This window comes from Acanthisitta chloris, unplaced genomic scaffold, assembly GCF_000695815.1.
Source record: "Acanthisitta chloris isolate BGI_N310 unplaced genomic scaffold, ASM69581v1 scaffold7068, whole genome shotgun sequence".
Classification (NCBI taxonomy): domain Eukaryota; kingdom Metazoa; phylum Chordata; class Aves; order Passeriformes; family Acanthisittidae; genus Acanthisitta; species Acanthisitta chloris.
Window position 1 is genome coordinate 1 of NW_008685281.1, and position 13,533 is coordinate 13,533.

Sequence of the window (13,533 nt, forward strand, 5' to 3'; positions counted from 1 at the left end):
CACCCTCACAGGGAAACACTTCTGCCTAATATCCAACTTAAATTTCCCCTCTTTAGATTTTTACCCGTTGCCCCTCATCCAGTCATTGCAGCTTCTAACAAAGAATCTCTCTCCAGCTTCCCTGTAGCCCCTTCTGATCCTGGAAGGTGCTATGAGGTCTCCACACAACCTTCTCTTCAAGCACTTTCTGTGGTTTTGGGGTTTTATATTTTGTTGCCCAGTGGAACTGTAGTATGTGGATGTCTCTGTTCTGAATCTTCCAAGCAAAGTGGTGTGGTGCTACAATGTAACTACAGCACAGCTTGAACACTTCCTCTGACCCAGTGACCTTCCATCCCATTGGCTCATGGTTGTCCAAGGGTCTCATACCTGAAAGCTCTGAACATGCAATAAACCAAAGGAATTGCAATTCAGTGAGCTTCACTTCTACACAGCATCCAACCCTGATAGTAGAGCCCTTGGGAATCTCTGTGTCTTTCTCTGCTCCTGATCTGTCTGCCTGTAGTCATTGATTTGGTCCCTGTAGGGTTTTGAGATGGAATAAAGGTGTCTTGTTTCTGATAGTGTTTATCATCAGGGCTGTAGTTCTGTAAGGAGAGAGGGTTGGTCAAGTGCTCAGCTTTGAAGGGGTGATCTTTCCAATTTAGCACTGAACAGAGATTGGAGAAGTTTTCTTGCAGTTCTTGCCCTGTGCATTTTCTTGCAGAGTGATTTGAGGTGTGTGTTACAAGTAAGGAAAGAGACAATAAACTCGTTTCTAACTTAGTTTAAGGATTAGGAATAATTTGTGATAATGACCCTATGTGTCAACATTACTTGACACTCTGCAGCCTTAACCTGGGTAGAGTTTCTTAGTGCTTCTAAGACCCTTTTTTCAGGAGTTTTTTCCAGGGTATAATACAGTATAACACAGTATAATCCCTCTCTGATTTGAGAATATTTTGGAAAAAACACATAATCTCCCTGTGATACAAGTTTTCCTCTTCAATTTGATTTCAGGACTCTTAGAGGCAATAGTGTAGGGGTAAGGTGTGTGGTGTCATCAGCAAGCAGGTTGTGCCTAGCCCTCCCTCTATTTCTCATCTGATCTGAGCTTGGTGGCTATGCCTGAGCAATTACTTGTTTGTTCCTAGTAGCCTTTATTGTATAAATGAGAAGTATTTTGTCTGAGAGCAGGTAACCCCTGAGGATACAATGCTTGAGAGAAATCAGATTTTTGGATTCTGAGATTTGTTGGAATTACCAGAATTTCATTACACATTTCCTGGTGTAATGCATTTCTTGAAGTTGATAGCTCCATTTTTTTCACAGGTCTGCTCTCTTTTCTGTTTGAATATCAGCCTTTTGAGAAGAATTTCATCCTCAGTGGTGCAGAGGCATCTTCTCTGCATCTCCTGACAATCTCTAACAGCTTTTTCATACTTTCCTATCTCCTTGATTCTTTATTTTCAAGCCCTAACAGGAAAAAGACCCATGTTCTTTCTTTTGCATTAAGCTAAAAATCTTGGTTTTCTACCGTGTTTAATGTAAGACTAAACTGTTAAATACAATTTGTATAAACGATGCTGTGTAAATTAAAGATAGTGTAATTATGGTTGTTTTGTCAGCACTGCAATGAAAGTGCAGTCCTTACAGTGTAATTGCATTGTGTAGGTGTGTGTTTTGGCTTTGTTTTCAAATTCCTACTTGGATGTTGCTACAGTGAGATGTGACCTGGGGTGTGTATTGCTGCAGGTATTGCACAGTGAAAGGGATTAGAGAAATCCAATGCCATAAATGGACTGTTAGGCTCAGAACTATTTTTGTGTTTAGTTGGTTTAGGTATTTCATATTTGCTGTTTTGTTATTGCATCTGTAAAGGTATCCATGGCTGGTTTGGTTGCATAAGTATTGCAGAGGACGTTTCTGAGCTTTGCAATGACTTGTGTGGTGCTGCAGTGCTCTGCTCTGGGTGTGCAGTGCACAGGCTGTACCTGCACAGAACACACAGCAAACCTCGAATGTGACATTGCTGGATACGTCAAAGTGGAGCTCAGAGCCCCAGTTTGAACACTGTTCTTTCTCCCTTTGTTTCAAGACTTTATCAACACGTTTATCATATGCTCATGCGAAACAAACAGCTCTTTGATGTGCAATATAATAAAAAAATCAGGAATACTTTAAATAGGTGTTGTGGTTTGTCTTCTAAAAAGAGCAAATTTCCTGTTTCTTCCTTTCATGATCTTTGTGTTTTGCTCCTGCAGCAGATTATTCAGAAAACAACACTGAACATATGCTCCAAGGATGTCTCTCTCTCTCATAATAAAATGGGGTGGACAGGAGTATACGATAACCTCACTGTCAGAAGAAGACACAGTGTTGGATCTCAAACAGTCCCTTAAAGGCCTTACTGGAGTGTTACCTGAGCGTCAAAAACTACTTGGACTTAAAATGAAGGGTAACTATTCTTATTTCCTGTTTGTTGTGGATGTGCCTGAGATGTTTAAGGACAAACATCCTCTAAACCTAGGCAGGATGTTTACACCAGCAGGGCCTCTACCTCCCAGGTGTAGCTCTTGAATGAACATGAACACAGATATTTTATAAACCACCAGATAGTGTTTATTATTATATACCTACCTGGTCATATTTTAGTGGTTGTCATAGAAATGGGGCAAATGCATGCTAAAAAAGTTAAATTGCTGCTAGCCAGGCAAGTAATGTACCTGTATGTCATGGTTTAACCAGCAACTAAGGACCACAGAGCTGCTGGCTGTAAAGCTCATGAGTTGAGATAAGAACAGTTTAATAATTGTAACAAAGTAAAATATAATAATTATAACATTAGTAATACTAATGACAAGGGGAGAAAGAGGCATAAACCCCAAGAGTAACAAGTGATGCTCAATACAATTGCTTGCCACCCACTGACTGATCCCCATCCAGTCCCTGAGCAGTGATTGGTGGCTCCTAGCCAGTTCCCCCCAGTTTATATGCTGGGAATGAGGTTCTATGGTTCTATGGTATGGAATATCCATTTGGCCAGTTCCCCCCAGCTTCTTGTGCACCTGCTCACTGTCAGAGCATGGGAAACTGAAGAGTCCTTGACTTGGAGTAAGCACTGCTTAGCACCAACTAAACCATCAGTGAGTTATCAACATTGTTCTCACACTAAATCCAAAGCACAGCACTGCACCAGCCTCTGGGAAGAGAGAGCTCTGTCCCAGACAAAACCAGGACACTTTATGAGGGAAGAGGACAATACCACAGCTTGGGGTAAATGGTATTTTACAGGGAGCTTATTTTGATTAAGCATGAAATGTAGTGACTTTCTTCTAAGATCTCTACCCCAGTGAAAAACCCCAAACATTATCTGCTTGCATCGTAGGCAAACCTGCAGATGATGATGTCAAGCTTGGAGCTCTCAAGTTGAAACCAAATACTAAAATCATGATGATGGGCACTCGTGAAGAGAGTTTGGTAAATATTTGACTTGTTTGTTAGCTTTAAACAGGGGGAAAATGCTTACATGTCTTCTAACGGTGATCTTAACTTTGAATATTCCAGTAATCATTTGAAAAATGGTAGTACTGTAGATTTCTGTGTTTATTTTTCTATGCAAAGTGAGCTTTGCTGCAGAACTCTGAGCAGTGTATCCATCAAACTCCTGCATTGTTCTGGGCTTGTACAAAGCTATATGATATTCACTAACTTCTCAAATCTAAACAAGTATCAAGATACTTTAGTAATCCTTTCAATTCAATCCAATCAAGTAAAATAATTTTGGTTAAATAGTATTTTTGTCCTGGAATGTGCAGTAACAGAAACTTGATATCCATTGCTATTTTCCTTCTGTGATCCTAGTTATGTTTTATCACTGTTATTCCTCTAGGAAGATGTCCTTGGGCCACCTCCCGACAACGATGATGTGGTCAACGACTTTGACATTGAAGAGGAAGTTGTGGAAGTAGAAAATAGGTTAGGAGTTTTAGCTATCGAAACAGTTTGTTGTTGAATGTAGAGTGTGCATTTTCATTAACTGTAACTTTTTGTGCTGTTACATTAGGGAAGAAAATCTACTAAAAATTTCCCGTAGAGTTAAAGAATACAAAGTGGAAATCCTGAATCCTCCTAGAGAAGGGAAAAAGCTGCTGGTGCTAGATGTTGATTATACACTATTTGGTGAGTTTTTCTGCAACTTGGGGGTTTTGTTTGTTTAAGAGGTCAATTTGTTTGCCAGATCATGTTTGTTGAGTAACTTTTGCTTTGTCTGAGGTGTTCAGCTCCTGTTTTTTAAAGCATTGTCTTTTAAGGTGTTGCATGTTGTTGATTTTAGTGCAGCAGCTATTCACTTGCTGCAAGAAGACATAAAAAAGTAGCAGTTCAGTATTCTGTCCAAATAGTCTTTGTCTTGACAACCTGTACCTTGGACATCAGGGTGACAGGACAAGGTAGTCTTAAATAATGATCTCAAGTCTATACCTGATTGACTCCACTTTTGGGGATGTGGGAAAATAGCTTCAAATTTTATTTACAGATCATAACTAGACATGTTTTACTTGAAAATTCTGTCAAGCTGGTTTTTTTGGAAGCCGGAATTTTCCTTCTGACTTAATTTTCTGGGATGTAGGTGTGGCATGGCAGCTTGACTATAAGCAGTAAGTAATAGCTCGCCTTACTCCTTTTCCTTAGCTTTCCTTTTTGATGGGATTTGTTTCCAAACTGAGATCAAAATTCAACCTATTGCTGAGTTTAAAATTTGTATTTGGAGGTCTTCTGCCAGCAGATTTTGGCAGCAGTTTTTGAGTTGGAACAGGCAATGTTTGCATCTCTGAAATAAGACTGATGTATGTTCACACAATTAACTGGACGAAGTTTGAAGGAATCTGTTTCATGTCTGGCCTGGTACAAATTTGCTAAGTGCACAAATGAATTATTTGTCCTGACTTTTCAAAGATATTCATACTCAGAGGTCCCTGATTTAATTATTAGCTAAGCCCTCAAGTACCTGTAAGGACCAACAGATAAATATCGTCTTAACTTCTTCTTTCCACTTTTAAAATGGGAATGGTAATTTTCTGTCAATTCATTCATGATTCTGAAGTGCTTCAGTGCTTCCTTCATGAAATTCTTCAGGTCTCTGGATAGATTGGAAAGTCAGACTGAACTTTACTATCTTACACTTTAGTAATGAATTGCTTATCTCTTACATTCTTTTCAGACCACAGATCTTGTGCTGAAACTGGGGTAGAACTGATGAGGCCGTACCTCCATGAATTCCTGACTTCTGCATATGAGGATTATGATATTGTAATTTGGTGTAAGTTTTATACTCAATGCCTAAGACTTTATTGTAATTTGTTATTCATAGAACCATAGAATCAGCCAGGTTGGAAAAGACCTCCAAGATCATCAAGTCCAACCCTACTGTAGCTACTAGACCATGGCACTAAGTGGCACATCCCGTTTCATCTTGAAAAACTTCCAGGGATAGTGAATCCACCACTCTGTCCCCAGCTTGAAGTGCTGCATGGGATTGTTGTGGCCAAAGTGCAGGACCAGCACTTGGCCTTGTTAAACCTCATCCCATTGGAATCAGCCCATCTCTCCAGCCTATCCAGGTCCCTCTGCAGAGCCCTCCTGCCTTCCAGCAGATCCACACTCCCCCCCAACTTTGTGTCATCTGTGAAATGCTAATGGTGCACTCAATCCCCTCATCCAAATAATCAACAAAGATATGAAAGAGAACTGGGCAGAGAGCAGAGACTCCATGTGGGAGATCTTTATATTGCTTTTGAGTGTGAATCACAAGATGTGAAACAATACGGGAATGTTTGGCTGTAATTCACACAACTCTTGAGATATTTTAGAAAAATAGTAATTCCTATGTGAAAAAGCACCACATATTCCTCACAGGAATGGGTCTAATCTTAGTGTAAAGCTCAGCATCACTTTACTGAGTGGTACTTTGTACAAACAAACAAGTGGTTGAGGTAACAGAACTGTGTAATCAACATTCAAACGCTCTTTGATAGTGATCTTTACAAAGTATCTCAGTCCAGACAATGAGTAGGGAACTGACAAATCAACCAAACTCTCCTGTCTACAAGGATGCTTGATCCTTTTGCCTTTGCCTGCTGGTTCTTTTCCTGGCCAACAGCTGGAGAACAGACTTAAGCCAGTGCAGGGTTCAAACCATATTAAAATTGTATTACAGAATTTCAGAGTCTGGAACAGTATTTCTGCGTATTCTTAGATCAGTGAGCAACGTTGACATTTTGTCCTTTCCAGGCCTTAGCATTGCTTCCAGGAGGAAATCCTGCACCTGTGTGGTTCCTCAGAGCAGGTGTAGCCCAAGTCTCATGGTCCTGCAAACTGTGCTTCACCTGTAGCTGATCTAGAAAGTGGTTTTAAGTTTGCAGTGCTTCAAGTTGTTCATGTGAGAAGTAATATTTTACAAAAAAAATAGACTTCCACGAAGGAAAACTGTCTTTAAGGCAGCGACCTTAAAAGCTGCGTTGAGGATGGATCTTTGTGAAATTAAATTTTGCATTATAATTTGACTTATTAAGTGAACAATTTCTTGGCTTGTTTCTTTTCTGCCTGTCAATGACTTCTTTTGATAGAGGATTCTTTCTGTTTTCTCCCTCTTGTTTCAGCTGCTACTAATATGAAGTGGATTGAAGCTAAAATGAAAGTAAGTTGTTCTGAAAATCTCCGATTTGTTTCTGGTCTGAGGAACTGTTCACGTGTTGGACTCATGCTCAGCTGGTTAGAAACTGAGGAGGTTGTATGAATCATAACCTGAGGTTTTTTTAAAGTTTTCACAGTCCCTTTAAATTATCTTTATCACAAAACTAGATGGAATCTAATTTTAGAGTTCCACACAAACTATCAGCAGTAGGTGCTAAGTTTAGCACAACTAAACACAAGTCAGTACCTGCTGAAACTTCGATTAGTCACGCAGCCTTCACAGTTGCTTTCATCTTATCTCTAATTATAGAGTTCTAGTTTGAAGTTTATTTTTTTTAAAGGAGCAGGCAGATGTGGCATGCTGGAATAGGTTATCAAGAGGAAACTGTTCATATTTATCTTTCCCTCTTGCAGCTCTGTGAGTCTCTAGTTTCCTTTGCCTTGTTAAACATCCCCTAAGAACTCTTCTCTCAGTCCCAGTTTCTTCCCTGCTGAAATCAGGCAGGAAGCCAATTTTGCACAGCTGACCTCGTGGTAAACATATGTACAGTCAGGCTTAGCTGTAAATCTAATGAGCTTACTAAGAATTGCTGTGTGTTTGGTTGGTGTCTTTATAAATCAAAGCTTGTTTCAATTTCAGGAAAAACTTTTTCTAAATTTAAGCTTTTATATCTCCATTTACTAGTATACACTATTTTTTCAGGTTATAGCAGAGCAAAGCACATTTTCCAGTGTTCTCTTCCTCAAGATAATTAATTGCTGCAATTTTTTATAAACAAAAATGCCTCAGAGTGATCTCAGAAATAACCTTTAATCCCAGCTATGGAGCTACTGCGAGTAAAATCAGTGTTGAGTCTTACAAACATTACATTTCTTGCGGCAGTGTTTGTGTTTTGCCTGTCAGTGTAGTGCTAGGACTCAAGCTTGTGGAAAACCAGTCAACACTGGGCTGTTCTCCCTGCACTGGTCACCTTGCTACATGTCTAGTTTGCTTTTCCAGCTCCTTTGTATTGCTGAATCACCACCTTTCTGTGCCTACTCCTGAATCTTATTCCGCTGAGATTCCTACCACTAGACGCCACCTGCTGTTTCTCCTTAAACTCCTGGCATCAGTGCCTATCTCCAGAAGTTTCACTTTTTGTCAGGGATCAGTGATCCCAGGAACACTTGGCATTAAAGCTTTTGTTTGATACTACAAAGCAGGAAGAGCAGTAAAAAGAAGAGAGTGTCAGATAAGCAAATTTAATCTCTCATTTACAATCTATTTATGCCTGGAATTCAAACAGTCTAGAACAGCTGGTTCTGTCAGGGTAACAGGATCCTGACACAGGTAGTGCTTTTCATTTGCAAGATTCACCTTTCCATATGAAAGCAAATGAGTTAAGTGTGGCTGGATCTTTGCAGGAGAGCTGTTGGAGTAGATGTTTTCCCCTTGTTGTGTAGTTTTGCATATTACTGCTGTTACATACACCAGAAACTGTCAGCAATATCCATGTTATACCACATCAGCAGATTTTACTGGTACCTTTCAGCTTTGGAAAGGATTTGAAATGGAAATTATGCTCTCATCTAGTCAGGGTTTTTTTTGTGTCTAAAAAGGATGTTTCCCTTAGAGTCTTTATTTCAGGAGTTATCAGATGTTTAAAGTGCAAACTGACAGATTTCTGATGTCTGTGTTGGACATGTGCAGCAGGTAACAATGAGCTGTTGCTGCATGTTTCATCTTCGATTGGGCTGTGGTTTGTGCAACTCACTGTAAGGAACAACTAGCAGGGAGTACAGAGTTGCTGTAGGAAGTAAAGTGGAGGTATGTGGAACTTGTGAAAGATTATTCATGAGGGTATGAGCAAGGCCTCTGGATTCTGCCTCTTCTGCAAAGTTGCTTTGCTTTTATGCTGACATCAGTTGTTAAGTTCCTGATAGAAAACACTGCAAAAATAAGTTCCCATCAGCTTTTCTCTCATGGCAGCGCAGTGTACTTTTATGATTCTCATTGTGTAACAGATTTAAATTGCCCCAGATATCTATTTTTAGTGTCTCTGGTAATCTACTGCAGCTCACCCTGTCACAAACAATGTGTTATAGTTGTGAGCCCAGTTGGTCAGCAGTAAAACTGTCATAATTAGAAGCTTTAATACTAAACCTTTCTGATGTAGGAGCTTGGAGTGAGCACCAATGCAAACTACAAGATAACTTTCATGTTGGACAGTGCTGCCATGATAACAGTGCACACTCCTAGAAGAGGACTAATAGATGTAAGTACATGTTTTTTCATGATCTCTTTCTACATTCAGCTGACATGTTATCATACCCCTTTGAAATATTCAGCAATAAAGTTGAGCTGGAGTTTTCAGGCAAGAAAACTGTAAGAATCTTGGAACTAAAAATTGGTTTTTCTACTGAAAGTCTCTATTAAGATTTTGAATAGTTCATTCGAATGTCACAACTTTAAAAATTTAGTACCAACAGAAAGGTTTTCCTTCATGTGGGGTATTTAGTATGTGCTATCATTTCACATATCTTCCTTTATGAAAGCTTTATGAGCTACCTGCTAATGTTAAAGCAAAAGAATACAAGTGTCCATGCAAGGTTGGACTCAGAGTGATATTTACAGCTCCTGCATGTGATCTGATTTACCTCAGGTACTTTGCATTTGTTGTATTTGCAGGTGAAGCCTCTTGGTGTTATCTGGGGAAAGTTTTCAGAGTATTACAGCAAAAAAAATACTATTATGTTTGATGATATTGGCCGAAACTTCCTAATGAATCCACAAAATGGACTCAAGGTAATTTGCACTGGAATTTTCACGTATGACTACTTTTCCTTGATACTTTCTCATGATTCTTTGCTATATCATACTGTCCTTCACTAGAAAAGATACAAATTTTGTTATAATTTATATTTACAGTGCATTTGTCTGGACTAATATTTCTCTCATAGTAGTATTAAAGCTACTTCGTTTCACTATTAAGCTATGAAGCTGTTTCACTCTTACTGAGCTGTGAAGAGACTACCAAAACCAAAGAAATTATAATTTCTGTTTAGGTTACACCTGCAAGCCAGAATCCAGTTGAGCATTACTGGCAGGCACCATTGAAATATGTGATGTTCAGTCTCAAGAGTGATTGTCTTCAGGAAACAAATCAAATAACAAGTCACTGTGGTTCGTGATAGTATTCCAGTGTAATCACAAGCATTCTGCAGTGAGAAATAACTAACATCTTGAGCCATTTTCACTGCAGAACAGCAAATATTTCATTTTCTACAATTCTCAACCAATTTGGGCTCTGTTGTTAGTGCTGGTTCTGAAGAATACGAATGCAACTGAAATTTTTACTCATGTATGGTAGTGGAGCAGTGTGATGCTAGAGGAGCTTTCATAAACTTCTTTTAAGAAGATGTTTTCAAATGCAGAAATTCACGGTGGTATTTCTTTCAAAGCATCCATGATGTGAAGAGAACAGCAGTTGATGAGATCTAACAAGATGATCTCAATTGGAAAGAGAATCAGGAATAGCAAAGATCCTGCTGGGAGAGGATTCCCAGAGAGGTCCCTCTAGCTCTGATTTGAAGGATGTTTGTCAGAATGTTGTTAACAGCTGCAGACAGGAACATTGAATCCCTGAAGCAAGGCTCAGGTGTAATGTATTCCAAGTTTAAAGCAGTTGTCAGATCAGCTTTACTTCTGACATCTCTTTTCACAGAGGCTATGGTTGTAGTCAGAGGCTTTTTGTTGGAAAAAAGGCATTTGGTTCCGGTGCTGCCACACAGGTCACAAAGCAGAGCTGAAACCTCTCCTACCTCCTGCAAAAATCTCTATGAACTCATATTAGAAAATGTGCCAGTCCCTTCCAGATGGTTTGATTAGTCTGTCTAGGAGGGGAAGGCTTGAAGAAGTGCAAGACAAAACAAATTTCATCCTGGTTGGCACAAAGCAAAATTCCCCCAGTCCAGTTTGCATGAACAACAGGACAAACTGGATGTGAGCACTGATGGAAAAGTTTTTGCTTCCTCTTACCCTGCAAGAAGTTATAACTTTGCATGGAACTGAAAATATACATTTATTAGGTGGTAAATTATAATCTAAAGCATTTTTCTTTCTGTGAGCAAATGGTTATGCTCAGTTTCTTTGTTTTGTATAGATAAGGCCCTTTATGAAAGCACATTTAAATCGGGATAAAGACAAGGAGCTTCTAAAGCTCACTCAATACCTCAAAGAAATAGCAAAATTAGATGACTTTTTGGAGCTGAACCACAAACATTGGGAAAGGTAAGAACATAGTCAAAGTTCTTTCTTCCTTCTGTCCCTGATCTCAGTGTGTTTAGCTTGAGGTTGTCTGTACAAAGACCGGAAACAACTGAGCTGATGATCTTTGACATCACTTACAGTTATGAAGGTCCTTTAGTTTGAGTAGAATTTTAATAAGGCTGTGGTTTGGACAACTTCCCTAAAAAGATAAGATTTTGACAGAATGCATCCGTGTTTTCCTACTTCTCCAGTATTCAGGACTGCCAATTATGCTTCCTAAAAGGAAAAGAATATTTGAAGGAATCTGGTGCCTGGAAACCTCTCTCTTTCCACCCGTACAAAGTGAGGCTGTCAGTTCAGATGCTAACTCCTTTGTCAGGAGGCAACTTTTCTGGCAGTTACTTCAGAGCTTTGGGATGTTACAGGCACTATCCAGGTTGTGTGGTATTACAGTATTCATCAGCTTCAAAATGTTAAGTTACTGTGCTATGAACAAGAGTTTTCCAAATGCTTAGGGTACCAGCATCCTAATTCTTGTTCAGAAACAATTAGCTGAAGTGTTGGAGCAAAATTCTCCTTAATGGTTTTATGCAACTGCCTGAAGCTTCAGTGCATGTGAAAAATAAAGTATGTGCAATGTACTGTTCAAAACCCACTTGTTCAGTGCTTAAAAAAACAGCTTTGCAGGCTTGATACCATTTTCTTTGTGGTTTCTGATTAGAACAGAAAGTCAACTGTTAAACCTTCAAAGCAGTGAAATTCACTGGGTGTTTCACACTGTCAGCGAAACTGGTTGGATTCTCTTTCCTAGAGTGTTTGCAAAACCTTCACTGTCACACCACATAGCCAGATTGCTCCAGCTCGAGTGCTAAGAGAGCTGTGAGATCAGAGTACAAGCAGTCTAGACTCACTCAGATTCTCTAAAGCTAGTGGAGAGCTGTTCTTTCCAGGTTATGCTGGATGACTGTTCATGAAAGCCTTGAGTTTGTTTGAAGGAGTGCCATTACTAATGGGTCTTTTTATCTTAAAGGACATAATAGCCACTTTTCTAACAGATGTAATTTTCCATCCTCTTAGAGTAAAATAGGTTTCCATCTCCTTTCTCCCTATTGTTTAAAAAAATCTGATAGAGTCTAACTAAAAACATGGCTTGGAATTACTGTAAGATAACATATCATGGACTAGAAAAATGTTAAAATTAAATAAAAATCAGAAGTGGCATTGATTGCATTTCTAATTTTTGTTTATCAGTAGGAGGATTGTTGGGGATAAAAGATGCAGGTTCATACTTTGAGCTTAAGGTCGTAGATATTTTTGTGACTACCTGTGAAAACCTGTACTTTTGTTTCTTTCAGGTATCTTTCAAAGAAGCAAGGACAGTAACACTACTGCAATTGTGTGGCACTGAATTGAAGGGAACATAACTAAGATCATTGGACTTTTCCTTGCTTTTACGCTAGAGTATCATAGTGCTGGACACTGGACCCAATGCCAGAATGACTGCTAAACTTGGTCTTCCAGTTGGTTGGTTGTGGGTTTTTTAAAAGATCACAGCAATAAGCTCAAAGTGGGAGAAACAAGTCAGTTGCTTTTTCTTGCATTCAGCTCTGGTGTTACTACTCAAAATACTTTCCTCTCCTTTGCTGCCGATGTACAGCCATAACCATCAAAGACCAAAACCATTCTGAAACTAGAGAAAAAAATATCTAGACCAAAAAAAGTGAATGAAAAAGCCAATCTTGGCAGTGTATGAATTGTATAAGTCCTCTATTCCCTCCATCTTTAGAAACAGTCTCCCTCTCCCGTTCCAGTATTTAAGTCTATGAATTACAAGTTGTCTAAGTTTGGTATGTATTAGTATGTCAGTGTTTCTCTGTGCAAGACAGTAAGATGGGAAAGTACCACCTCTGTGGCCAATTTACCCCAGTGTGTGAACTTGTACTATAAAGCAGTGTTTACTGGCAAACAAAAGATTGACATTTGAGGGAGAGAAACCCACTGCTCTTTGGTCAGTGAGAAGCAGCCTGCCTGAAAAGTTCCCCATGTCAGATAAAGGGTTTAAACCTCAGCTGGGAAAGTCACATTCCTAACAAAGCATGAACAAAACCCTTGTTCTCTTCTAGCTAAATCTTGTCAAAGTGCAAACACTGTGTTTAAATACAATATTCAGCCATACTGTTCTCAAAGTATCATTTACTTGCGCTGCTTATGCCTGCACTATAGAAGTGTGATGTGACTGCTGTTTGGCATTTCCAACACTTGTGCATTATGCAGTTCATGGATTTGAAAGAAGACTGACCCTTTCAAATAAAAAAAATGGTATATATTGTTCTTAAGGAACTATAGCAGTTGTGTAAATAATAAATACCTTTTTCATAATCTGTGTCCTGCGCTGCCTTATATTTAGTTTGCAGAATAGAGAAACATTCAGTTTTGGGGGGTTTGGGAGGATTTCTTTGTGTTCCAGAGACACTGGTTTTGCGTCAGTGGTTAAGTAAGAGACTGGTATATGCCACTGCAGATTAGGGCAGTGGTGCTGAATAGTGAAGCACTAGGCTGGCCAGGAAAGGAGCTTTGACAGCACATGTCAGCCTGTCAGGACAGCAGGCACA

The 13,533-nt window shown here is 39.3% G+C and overlaps 1 protein-coding gene across 1 annotated transcript; it reads left to right on the forward strand.

Moving 5' to 3' along the window:
* Nucleotides 1-2,243: 2,243 nt before the first annotated feature.
* UBLCP1 (ubiquitin-like domain containing CTD phosphatase 1) lies at nt 2,244-13,300 on the forward strand. Its single transcript, XM_009079680.1, has 10 exons — nt 2,244-2,437; nt 3,368-3,459; nt 3,872-3,957; nt 4,046-4,161; nt 5,201-5,299; nt 6,639-6,676; nt 8,829-8,927; nt 9,341-9,457; nt 10,815-10,942; nt 12,277-13,300. Exons 1-10 carry the CDS (start codon nt 2,284-2,286, stop codon nt 12,302-12,304), a joined length of 957 nt encoding a protein of 318 aa, XP_009077928.1. The 5' UTR covers nt 2,244-2,283; the 3' UTR covers nt 12,305-13,300.
* Nucleotides 13,301-13,533: the final 233 nt, after the last annotated feature.